The sequence below is a fragment of the Dipodomys ordii genome, unplaced genomic scaffold (assembly GCF_000151885.1).
Source record: "Dipodomys ordii isolate 6190 unplaced genomic scaffold, Dord_2.0 Scaffold55, whole genome shotgun sequence".
NCBI classification, from domain to species: domain Eukaryota; kingdom Metazoa; phylum Chordata; class Mammalia; order Rodentia; family Heteromyidae; genus Dipodomys; species Dipodomys ordii.
The window spans coordinates 5,747,102-5,759,317 of record NW_012267271.1 but is presented as its reverse complement, the minus strand read 5'-3'; the positions used below and the strand labels follow the sequence as shown (position 1 = coordinate 5,759,317).

Sequence of the window (12,216 nt, the reverse complement as noted above, 5' to 3'; positions counted from 1 at the left end):
CCAGCACGGTCCCCTGGTCCCCTCCCGCTCCGATCACAAGCCCCCCCCCCCCCCCCCATAAGCAGCTTGGCTGACATTATCCAGTCCCTCCCTCCTCCCGCCCCCAGCCCGGCTTGCCCTTGTTCCAAAAGAATGGAGGGTTTTCAAGTCAAATCTCTTTTCCTAAATTCCCCGGCTTATTCTTGGTTAGTTGAATACATTTTTCATTCTTTAGGAAAACAGCCTCATTTCAGAAAGAAACACTGGATGCCACAATTTAGCTCTGCTTTCTAACAAGGGCATGTGTGTCTCAGACCGGAAACCCTGTGTTGGTTTTTGTGTTGGTTTTCTGGGATTGAGCTCAGGGTTTTGTGCTCTGATTCAACTTTCTTGCTCAGGTCTGGTGCTCTAACACTTGAGCCATGCCCCGAGCCTGGTATTTTGCTGGTTGAACTTTTCAGCCCAGGCTGGTTTGGAATCACAGTCCTCCAGATCTCAGGCTACTGAATCACTGGGATGACAGGTGTGAGCCACCAGAGCCCGGCTGAGATTTTTGCTTCCTACAGCTTACAAATGAAACACAGTGGAAGACACTGGCTCACATCAGGAAATCGTGAGCTATAGGCATGCAGCAAATGTAATTTTATTTTCTTTTGACCAGTGGTTGGCCTTGAACTCAAGGCTTTGGCACTTGCTTGGCTTGCCTGTTCAAGACTAGTACACTGTCACTTGAGCCACAGCTCCACTTCTGGCGTCTTGATGGTTCATTGGAGATAAGAGTCTCACAGACTTTGCTGCTGGGGCTGACTTCAAATTGTGATCCTCAGATCTCAGCCTCAGTAGTTAGGGTTACAGGTGTGAGCTACCGGTGCCCAGCTAGAAAATGTATGGGGTTTTTTTGTTTTTTGTTTTTTTTTTTTACTTTATTTGTGCCATTCCTAGGACTTGAACTCAGGGTCTGGGCACTGTAGCTGAGCATTTTTTGCTCAAGGCTATAACTCTACCACTTGAGCCACAGTTACCACTTCAGGCATTTTGGTGGCTAATTGGAGATAAAAGTCTCATGGATTTCCCTGCCTGGACTGTCTTCAGACCTCAATCCTCAGATCTCAGCCTCACCAATAGCTAGGATGACAGGCGTGAGCCCCTGGCGCCTGCCTGGGAAAACATCCTTTAGCCAGTAAAATCCACAGCGGCTGATGCTGTGCCCCATGGGAAGCTGGTCTTAGAATCCCGGACACTGTTCTATGAGGTTGTCCAGAAACTCCCTTTAAGGGGCCCAAAAAAACAAGCAGACTTTGAGAGGCGGTGGGGGGACAGAGGCACCGGATTCCCCGCGCACGCGCTCTGAGGAGAACAGCACCCTGCTGTCCTTCGCAGGGATGGAAACACTTAGCTTTTAGCCTTAGAGAGAGAGGGAACACGCAGACCGAGGGAGGGGTGGGGCTATTGCCGGTTTGATTAAGCAAACATAAACTTCCTTCAGGCCCAGCGTAGCTGCCAGCGGGGAGATGGGCACACAGATGGATCTGGCTCTAAATTGGCTGTTGGTGGATTCTGGCTGGAGTCAAATCCTTATTTCCTCCTCCTCCTCTGCTCCCTGCAGCGTGTAGCTCCTGGCCATTGCCCACGGTGGAAGCCGTGTTAATGGAGTCCACCGCGCGAGCGAGCGTTCGGCTGGCACACTGGGGAGGCGTAGGTTGCATCTGCCTCCCCTCGCTGTGGGCGGGGCTTAGGACCGCCGAGGAGGCCGGTGGGCTGCGTGGACCTCATTTCTGTTTGCACCCCCAGGGCTCCACTCCCGAGGACTTCAGCAACCTCCCGCCCGAACAGAGGAGGAAGAAGCTCCAACAGAAAGTCGATGACCTCAACAAAGAAATCCACAAGGAGATGGACCAAAGGTAGAGTGGACGCACAGGGACAGGGCAGATCTGCCACCAGGGACCACAGGGATTCCGGTGGCAGGTCCGGCTATTGGGCTGCTCCAGGAGGGGCGGGAGGTACTAGGCCTTGGACTCGGGGCCTACGTGCTGTCCCTTCGCTGGTTTGCTCAGGGCAGATGTTATCTATTACACGTGAGACCAAGTACATAAGGTGAGTGCATCCGTAGATTCTCCCTGTGGAACAAAGGCCTGCTTACGTTCTCCACGAGGGTGAACACTCGCAATGGCACCGAGTGTCGCCTCGGGCTGAGGCAGGAGGATGAGAGTTCAAGGCCAGCCTGAGCTACTACCTAGTGAGACCTTCTCTCCACACATGCACGCGAAGAGGGCCGCCTAACCCAAGCCCACTAGCTCAGCACCGGTGGCACATGCCTGTAAGCAGGGGCGGATGAAACAACAAGCGGACACTAGATAAATTGTGTAATGTGGGGAAGCGATGCGCACCGTAGGGGGAAAGGGAAAAGCTGGCATGGTGGCTTTTGCCCGTAATCCAAGCTACTTGGGTGGCTCAGAAGGAAAGCCAGCCTGGACAAAACCAGAGACCTCATCTCAATGAGTCCTGGACACAGCGGGGCATCCTTGCTGCATGGGAAGTGTAAATAAGCGGATCCCAGGCCAGCCCAGCCCAGGCAGATATGCAAGAAATAACAAGGTAGAGTCTGGGGATGTGGCTTGAGAGGTACATTTCAGCTCCCAGTACCACAAGGAGAGAAAAGAGAAGTAGAGCAAGGGAAAGGGGCTGTTGGCGTGGGGAGTTTCCCAGCGCTGCACGGATGCCGGCCGTGTGGACTCCGAGCCTCAGGAGATGTTGTGTGCACCTGTGCAATTCTCCGTCCCATCCCTACTTTCAGTTACACCAGTTTCCATCATTCCGTTGTATCTTCTGTTTTGGTCTGTAGGGCATGATAGGTTTGGATTAAATTTGGTGATGTTGATTGAAGGTCGTCTTTGGGTGTGTTTTTTGTTTTAAAGGCAGGACTTCATTACATAGCTCAGATAAGCCTGAGCTCCGGAGCCTCCTCCCTTAACCTCCCGAGTGCCGGGATGTCAGTTGTGCACTAGTGTGCACAGTTACAATGGGCTCCTTACCTCTAGCAAAGAGTCATTTGCTCAACACTTTCAACAACTAGCCGGGCACTGGTGGTTCACGCCTGTCGTCCTAGCTACTCAGGACGCTGAGATCTGAAGATCATAGTTCAAAACCAGCCCAGGCAGGAAAGTCCATGAGACTCTTATCTCCAATGAATCACCAGAAAACCGTAAGTGGCGCTGTGGCTCAAGTGGTAGAGCGCTCGCCTTGAGCTGAAGAGCTGAAGGACAGTGCTCAGGCCCAGAGTTCAAGCCCCACAACCGACAGAAAAGAAAAGAAATTCCCGCAGCAACTATTTGTGCTTTATCCAGAGGGTCTCACCCGCGGCCCAGGGCCCCCCGAGTGGTGTCGGCTCTCTACAGTTTGGTTTTGTGGTTGTGTGGGGCAGGACAGAGACAAGATGAAGTTGTCACTGAGCTCACATGGAGACTTCTAGAATGAAGGCCAGTGTTGTCAGAGGACTTGCATGGAGAGCTCTAGAATGAGAGCCAATCTTGTCACCAAACTCACACGGAAAAAGTACGAGGCCATGTTGTCACCAAACTTGCAAGGGAAGTTCCAAAATGAAAGCCGGTGGTTGCCACGCACCTGGCACGGAGAGCTCTGGAATGCAAGCTGGTGCCATCCCATCCCCATTGGCCGTCCCGTGGCTCCCTTGTGGGGGCCGCGGCCGCCATTCCACACTCTGCTCTCTGCTGTTTCCAGAGACGCCATTACCAAGATGAAGGACGTGTACCTGAAGAACCCGCAGATGGGGGACCCCGCCAGCCTGGACCACAAGCTCGCCGAGGCCGCGCAGAACATCGAGAAGCTGCGATTTGAAGCCCAGAAATTTGAGGTAGGGACAGGCGGGCGTGGGGGACGCCGTGGGGGTCGTGGTAGGGGCGGGCGGGCAGGGCCTGGGGGCCAGGCTGCGGCCTGAGTTACGGTAAGAGGCCCCCTTCCTGGGGGCGGCCTGCCCGGGTCACCCTGCTACCTGGAGCCCAGCCGCTCGCCCGCTGGCATTGCCGGCCACGTCTGCAGCGGTGCAGCTGTGCACGGGGCAGGGCGGGGCGGCCGGCGGCAGCCAGCACGGCCGGGCTGAGCGAGCGCGCTGGCTCTTTTCAGGCCTGGCTGGCCGAGGTGGAAGGCAGGCTCCAGGCCCGCGGCGAGCAGGCGCGGCGGCAGAGCGGGATGTACGACGGCCAGCCGCCCCCGACCGGACACACCTGCGCGCAGGACCGGGAGAGGTAGAGTATGCGTGTGGCCCCCGCCCCGGCCCCGGCCCCGGCCCCCAGCCCAGGCCACCTGAAAACAAGCCTGGGGTGCCCTTTCCATTCCAGCACATTCCGGGCCCGGGCAGCGCCGGGCGGTCGCTATAGTTGCCGCGTGTCTTTCTGTCTTGAGCAGCCCAGATGGCAGTTACACGGAGGAGCAAAGCCAGGAGAGCCAGGTCAAGGTGCTGGCCACGGACTTCGACGACGAGTTCGATGACGAGGAGCCGCTCCCCGCCATCGGGACCTGCAAGGCTCTGTACACGTTTGAAGGTAGCCGGGGCCGCCGCCTCCCTGCCCGACCCCGCAACCGCAACTTCTTTCTTTCTTTTGGTCAGTTGTGGGGCTCGAACTCCCTGAGCGCTTCCACTCAAGGCGAGCGCTCTCCCACGTTGAGCCACAGCGCCACTTCCGGTTTTCGGGTGTCTCAGTGGAGATAAGAGTCTGATGGACTTTTCTGCCTGGGCTGGCTTTGAACTGCGATCCTCAGATCTCAGCCTCCTGATGAGCTAGGAGGACGGGCGTGAGCCACCGGCGCCCGGCTATTTGTATTTTTGATGTATTTAATTTGCTGTTCTTTTTCACACATCTTGAGATGAGCCCTGGCTAGCGCTCACTTAGTTTTCGTCAATACTTACTGAGAGGCACACATGTATTCCAAGGCTTAGTGGCAGTGGGTGGGCGTGGCTTGAGCACGGGCGGGGGGGGGGAGACAGGCAGAGGGTTTGGCCCATCTGTAGGCAAATCCACATGCAAATGGCACTGGCCCAGCTGCCCAGCCCAGGGGTACCTTCCTTCATCCCGTGGAGACTCCTTGTTGGGCCAGAGGCTGGGCATCTGCAGCAGGTAGTGGCAGGTGCCTGTGGGGGAGGGGAGAGAGGAGGCAGAAACTTTGGTGCGTTGATTGGGGTGTAATTGGTGGAGCTGGAGCACAGGTTAATTGTGCCATGTGTAGGGTCCCTTAGAAAGCAGGGAGCCCGCCTGGCGCCAGGGGCTCACGCCTGTCATCCTAGCTACTCAAGAGGCTGAGATCGGAGGATCGCCGTTTGAGGCCAGCCCAGGCAGGAGTCCATGAACTGCTTATTAAGATGGGAACCTAGAAGTTTCCAGGGGGAACGGGAGGTTTGAGGGCGGCGGGGAGGGAAGCCCGGGTGGGTGGGTACAGGTGAGAGTGCGGCCTCCCCACCGGTTTGGCCCTGTTCCTGCAGGCCAGAACGAAGGCACCATCTCGGTGGCGGAAGGTGAGACGCTGTACGTCATAGAGGAAGACAGGGGCGACGGCTGGACCCGCATCCGGAGGGGTGAGGACGAGGAGGGCTACGTCCCCACGTCCTACGTCGAAGTCTGTCTGGACAGAAATGCCAAAGGTGCTAAGACCTATATTTAATCCCACTAAAACCAAAAACCGAACCTGTAAACGCTTGGAAGAGTCGGTGGTGGCTCTGGCCAGCGGTTCTTCAAAAGACAGGTCAGCAAGTGCCTGGTCCCCGCCCCGAGCACCCCGGGGTCCTGTGTCTTGGTTCTCCGCCATAATCAACTGTGTCTTGATTTCCCGTGGGAAGCTTGCAGCTGCCGGTGGAGTGTGTCCGCTCACACCCGACTCACGTGGCTTCTCCCGGCACCATCCAGACATTAAAAAAAAAAAGTTGCATTCTAGCTTTTCATGAGTACTTTAGAATCTAAGTGAGCCTGCGTGGGGCACGGGAGAGTCTGGGCTGGCATGTCTGGCCCTGTCTCCCTGACCCAACACCATAGGGCCTTATGTTTTGTAACGTGATCAACGCAGCAGGGCCAGCTTGCCCGCGTTTACAACCTGTCATTCCAAACCTGGCAGAAATGAGCGCCCCACCCAGGAGAAAGACCGAGGAACGTTGGTCCTCAAAGCTCCACTTTTCACTGCAAGTAGCCCTAGATTGTCACATGATTAACCAAAAGCCTGCATGGTCCCAGCCCACACAGAACATGACAAGGCGTGCACAGCCGAGCTGCTGCTGACAAGACCAGCGGCCCCTCCGCCCTCCCACTCCAGGTGCCATTTCTGTGGGAGAGTTTGTGACACTAGCTTCGCTAGCTGTCAGCTACTCAGGAGGCTGAGGTCAGAGCCAGCCCAGGCAGGAAAGTTTGTGAGACTCTGGATTCTAATAAATTAACCAGCAAAATGCCAGAAGTAGAGCTGTGACTCAAGTGGTAGAGCACTAATCTGGAGCACAAAAGCACGGGGAGGGTGCTCAGGCCCTGAATTCAAGCTCTGGGACTGGCTCAGAGAGAGAGAGAGAGAACCACGGCATTCCAGAAAGCCCCTTTGCAAAGAAGGATTCATTCGTTGTTTAATAATCATTGACCATTATAAAATCAACAATTTGAACTTACTGAAAATTGTTTTGGAATTTCTGGCTCATTTTATCTGATTAACCATAGACAGAATCAAGTAAAGTTAATCTGGGCCATGTGGAAATTTGCTTTTTTTTTTTTTTTTTTAAACCTGTACAGGAGTTTGAGCTCAGGGGCTCAGGCTTGCTGGCTTGGCTGGTGTTCTACCATTTGAGCCATAGCTCCACTGCAGGTTCATTGGAGATACGAGTCTCTTGGATTTGTTGAGACAGGGTCTTGCTGTGTAGCAGGTTTGCACTTGGAATCCTGCCAAGTTCTAAAGTAACTATAGCTGCCCTCTTCACCCCTTGGTCTGAGTTGAGAAAGAGAGAGACTGACTTTAGATTTTCCCATCTAGTCAGTGGTAGAAAATGGCCAAAGAATCAGGAGTTTCCATTTCCATCCAGAGCGAACTTTGTCTCCCATGGTTCTCCGATAAAATAAAAAGGCAGAATCTCAGCTGCTGGTTTTCTCCTGGTAGTTAGAAAGCATACCTGGAGCTAGGCAGTGGGGACACAGGAGCCCCGCCCCCGTGTGCCCCCCCCATGCCGCCATTGGCCAGGCCGCCTGCCCCAGGACAGCCCTAACGCAAGTGTAATTTGTAATCATGAAGCTTTCTGTGTGTGTGTGTGTGTGTGCGCGTGTGTGTGTGCATGTGCGTGCGTGCATGTATGAGAGAGAGGTGTCTATAATGTACTTAGTAATTGCCAAAATATTTAATGTCCAAGTGGGTTTTGACTTCGTGTGTGTGTGTGTGTGTGTGTGTGTGTGTGGTGTGTGGTGTGTGTGTGTGTTTAAATTGCTTTCTGTTAAACATGTTCATAATTCTCTCCACAGAATATATTTGTATGTACTGCAATTTAAAGCCTAAAACAGAAGCCTTGGATTCATTGTTTTAATGTGTCAGTCTCTTTGTCTGTTGGTTTTATTGGTTTATTCTGCTGCCTAATGACCTTTTTGTTTTTATAACTGCCGGGGTGGCCCAAGACTCTTGCACTCTAGCTCGGTCCCCGCTGGCCGCGCCACACTTGAGTTTATTATAGACACTTGGGTTCTGAGTAAGTTTTGTTTGAATACGGTCCACGTTGTTTCTCTTCTCTTCTTATCCTAAAAGAAAAGACTGTCTGGATTTTTCTAGTTGTATCCCGCACTGCCTCTCTAATAAACGACCTATTTTCCTCAGTGTTGTGTAGTTTAAGTGATTCTTCTGCTCTCCAAAAGAAAATGATTCTGTGTGATGAACATTTAACCTTTCCTCTTTAGTGATGGGGAATGTTTCTGGCCAAATGCTTTTTAAAAATTCTGCCTCCTCCATGCACTGTGTCCCTGTCCCCGCGCCTTCTGTCCCTCGGGGTTGGGGCTCTGTCCTGTGCGCTCACCTCCTCCCGTGGAGAACTTTCACTGTCGTTGCTACGTGCACAGTCTCAGCAGAGACATTGCATTTGACGGCAGAGAAGCCGCGAGGTCCCGTGCAAGAGCAAATCTGGCCTTGTTAGACTCCTTGCACCAAATCTGGAGCACCCACATCCTTTCTTCCTCTCAGAAGAACAGTTAGAGCCCGGCGCCTAAGGCTCACGCCTGTCTTCCTAGCTACTCAGGAGGCTGAGATCTGAGGATTGCAGTTCAAAGCCAGCCCGGGCAGGAAAGTCCATGAGACTCTTATCTTCAATAAACCACCAGAAAACCGGAAGTGGCGCTGTGGCTCAAGTGGTAGAGCGCTCACCTTGTGCTGAAGAGCTGAGGGACAGCGCCCAGGCCCAGAGTTCAAGCCCCACAACCGACAAAAAAAAAAAAACATATTCAGGACAGGGTGCAGCAACACACACCTGTAATCCTGACTCTTGGGAGGCAGAAGCGGAGGATTGGGAGTTGCAGGCCAGCCTGAGCAATAGACTCCATCTTAAAAAAGTTCAATCCAGGCTGGGCAGCAGCTGGGGTGGAGAGACTGCGAGCGAGCGCGAGCCCGGGGTTCCAGGGTTAGCACTGAAAAAACTCAGGGACTAGAGAGAGGAGCAGAGAGGGTGGCTCTTAGCTCCAAAGCGAAGCCTGCTAAAAACGGGAACGAAAACAGTGAAAGTTCCTCCTGGTGACACCCCACCCCGTGTAACCCCACGTCTGTCCCTGGCGGCGCGGCCTGCACCCCGCCGCACAACGCCGCCTCCGCCAGTGCCTTCTCTAACCCAGGCCGTTTCCTTCCTGTCTTCTGTGTTGTAGACTCCTAAAGGTGGCCGTGCTGGAGCCGCAAGCCTGTCCAGGAGCCGCGCGCACTCCACCCGTCCATCCACTTCCACGCGTCCATCTGTCCGTCCGTCTGCTTGTCCCTGCAGGCCGCCGGGGCGGGCCGGGCCCCGCCTTGCTCACCGCAGTCCCGGCCACCACCCTGTCTTCCCGGCATGCTGTCCGCAGGCTCGCTGTCCCTGCCGCACCGGCCCCCGAGCTGCGGCGGCTGCCCGTGCCCGCCCGCGCCCCTCCACATCTCACACTGTGCCTTCTGTGAACGACGGTGCCCGTGGGGGCCTGGGTGACCCCGTCCGGCACCCACGGGCCCCGGGGCCTGGTTAACAAATGCGTCCTCTGGGTGGGGGGAGGGGAGGCCTTCCTGGGTTTCCGGCTCCCCTCTGACCCGGCCTGTGGGGCCTGCGGTAGCACGGGGTCCCCCAGCCCGCACCCCAGCTTCCGTCCAGAGCCCAGTGTGTGGGGTCCACACCGAGTCCAGCATGTGGGCCCGCCCTGCTGTCTCGTCCCGCCCATCCCGCCCCGCCCGGCTGTCTGATTGGCCCTCCAGTGTCCCCTGGGGCCAGCTCGTGAAGGCTTGTCTTCTGTGAGTCCCAAGAGGAGCCTGCCCGGCCGCCTCCTGTCCACCTCCTGTCCCCAGCTCCTTCCCGCAGCCCCTCGGCCACCGCCCACCCCCGAGGGAAACGGAGGTCACCGAGCATCGGAGTCAGCAGTCAACCAGGCGTACTCCTACTTGGTGCAGAAAACGAGAAGATGGCCACCGCTGTCCACGGCCACGCCTGAGTCCGTGATCCCACTAGGAGCAAGCGGGAGAGAGCGCGCGTTCCTCTTCATCCTCTCGCGAGACCCAGGCAGCCACCTCCAGCATCCCCAATTCCTGGTGTCCGTGGACGGGAGATAGGGAGTCTCCGGACCGGGAAGGAAAGGACACTGCAAGGCCCCAGGGGCAGGAGCGGTGCTGGGGTCGGGTGCTTGGGGTTCTGGAAATGAGGACCGCACCGGGGCCGACGGCACTCCCCGCACCCTGCCCTGCGGAGAGCAGGTGGAGAGGAAGCGGGATGCTCAGGCCAGCATCGAGCTGCAGGGCTGCCCCCAAGCCAGAAGGTGCAGTGTGCAGCCCACAGGCCGGGGCCTGGGACCCCGTGGCTCTGGGCAGGCTCCTAAGTGGCGATCCAGGACCCCGGGGGCAGTCCCAAGCCTGGCGGACCTCACCGCCCCCAGTCCAGATGTTCCCAGTGTGATTTCAGAGCCCGCATCATGCATGTGAACACATCTTCCCTATCATGGGTCAGGGTAGGTTTCATTCCTTCCAGCGTAGGGCACCACAGGAGCCGCGGCAGCGCTGTGGGTTTGATGCGCGCCGAGGCTGAAGTGGTGTGCCCGTGTCCGTGCCTGTGCTTGCTTTCCTAACTCCATACTACCTGTGTCTAGAGAAGGAAGAACGGTGCTTGAGAACTTGCTTCCCGGCTGCTGGGCGGGGGCGGGGGGGGGACGGGGATGCGGGGCGCTGGGAATCCCGCTGCGGAGCCGCTGCAGTGGACGCTGCGTGCTCAGCTCTTGTGCCTCCTGTCCACGCCGCTAGCGGGACAATTCCACGGTTAGCAGTGGCCCTGTCTCGTGAAGGGGCGCAGGGGCCTCCCCTGACCTCTCGTGACGGCCGTGCAGAGCGTGCGTGGAGGGTTCACCCAGCAACCAAGTCACCTTCGTTAGTGCAAGCGTGTCTCCGCAAGCTGTGGTTCGTGCAAGTGTGTTTCCGCAAGCTGTGGTTCGGTGTTTCCTGTCGGCTCTGCCTCCTGTGCTTCTAACATCCAACACACTTCTTTAATGATGCAACTGAACTGTTTTAACCCAACACGGAGCCCCTTTAAATGTGTGTGTGCACATGTGCGTGAGTGTGTGTGTGTGTGTTGCACTAATTCTTGACCTTGGAGCATCGCAGCATCTCAAGGCCCGGCACCACCGCCGTAAACTTCCTGGAATTGCTCGTTTGTCTCTGGAGATGAAATTAAACCAAATAAAGTGCTTCCACTGGAAGGCCTCTATTGACCTTGTAACTCTATGTGTTAATCCTCTAACTGGTAAATAAAATATAACTTCTGGTGTAAAAGCACATGGCTGGTTGCGTGAACAGATGACCCCCCGGCACAGAAACTTGTGTCGTCGAAGTCCTGGGACTGCTGGGCTGGTCCTGGGTCCCCACCGTGCTGTGACCATGGAAGCGGCCAGGAAGCAAGGCCCAAGGCCAGCCAGGTGCTCAGGGCAGGCCAGAGAGCTCCCCAAGCCATGGACAGCACAGAGAGTGCCCTCCCAGCCGGTCAGCTCCCAGCCTCCAGTTCTGGGGCCTACAGCATGGGGGAGGCGGTACAAATGCCCAGGCCCTGTTCCCATTGCATTAAGATCTGCCCATCACAGGTGCTCCAGCCCCTCCTTGCTCAGGGCCCTTGCGGGACCTGCCAGTCTCCCTGCAGCTGCCTGCCACGCTGAGCTGTCTGGGTACACGTGAAAAGACGGGGGAGGGGGGGTGGCTTTGGGCTGCATGCCCGTGGTTCAAGCCTGTCATTCTAGCTACTAAGAACTTAGGATCCTGGTTCAAATCCAGCCCAGGCAGGAAAGTCTGTGAGACCTATCACCAATTGACCAGCAAAAAAGCTACAAGTGGTTCAGGAAGTAGAGCACCCACTTTGAGTAAAAAAGCTAAGTTGCAGTATGGGTGCACACGCACGTGCCCACGTGTACACACACACGGTCAGGACGTTGTATCCAGCTCTCACTGGGCACATGCAGCAGGAAAGCCGGCTCTGCCACCAGCTGTGAAAATGCACCTCTGCTGCTGGCAACTGCCAGGGAAGCAGCATTCACAGGCAGGGCCAGCTTCCAAAGCAAACCCCTCAGCCACTGCTGCCGCAGCTCTAACCCCAGCACTGAGAGCGGTGGACAGAGGGAGGAGGAGCTGAAGTCGACAGCAAACTGACTTCCACCACCAGTAATGAAAGGCTTGATTCTCAGAGGCACAGGTGGTAACAGGGAATCAATGCTGGGTACCAGGAGCTCACGCCTGTAATCCAGGCTGCTCAGGAGGTTAAGATCTGAGGATTGAGGTTCAAAGCCAGCCAGGGCAGGAAAAGTCCATTGATACCTATATCCAATTAACCACAAAAAAATCTGCAAGTGTAGAGCCGGGCGCTGGTGGCTCACGCCTGTAATCCTAGCTACTCAGGAGGCTGAGACCTGAGGATCGCGGTTCAAAGCCAGCCCGGGCAGGAGCGACCGTGAGACTCCTATCTCCAATAAACCACCAGAAAACCGGAAGTGGCGCTGTAGCTCAAGTGGTAGAGCGCTCGCCTTG

The 12,216-nt window shown here is 56.0% G+C and overlaps 1 protein-coding gene across 6 annotated transcripts in view; it reads left to right on the top strand.

The window, feature by feature from the left end:
• The window catches only part of Fnbp1 (formin binding protein 1), a 61,668-nt gene extending 51,050 nt beyond the window's left edge, over positions 1 to 10,618 (top strand). For 3 of the 6 annotated variants that reach the window (XM_013021417.1, XM_013021414.1, XM_013021412.1), the window contains 5 exons: positions 1,771 to 1,880; positions 3,718 to 3,850; positions 4,120 to 4,241; positions 4,402 to 4,538; positions 5,474 to 6,327. In XM_013021417.1, the coding sequence (XP_012876871.1) occupies positions 1,771 to 1,880; positions 3,718 to 3,850; positions 4,120 to 4,241; positions 4,402 to 4,538; positions 5,474 to 5,652 (681 nt within the window). In that variant the 3' untranslated portion in view covers positions 5,653 to 6,327. Of the gene's footprint in view, positions 1 to 1,770; positions 1,881 to 3,717; positions 3,851 to 4,119; positions 4,242 to 4,398; positions 4,539 to 5,473; positions 6,328 to 8,849 lie in introns of those variants that run through there. The other 3 variants (XM_013021415.1, XM_013021411.1, XM_013021413.1) reach the window with 2 other exon arrangements.
• The last annotated feature ends 1,598 nt before the right edge of the window (positions 10,619 to 12,216 follow it).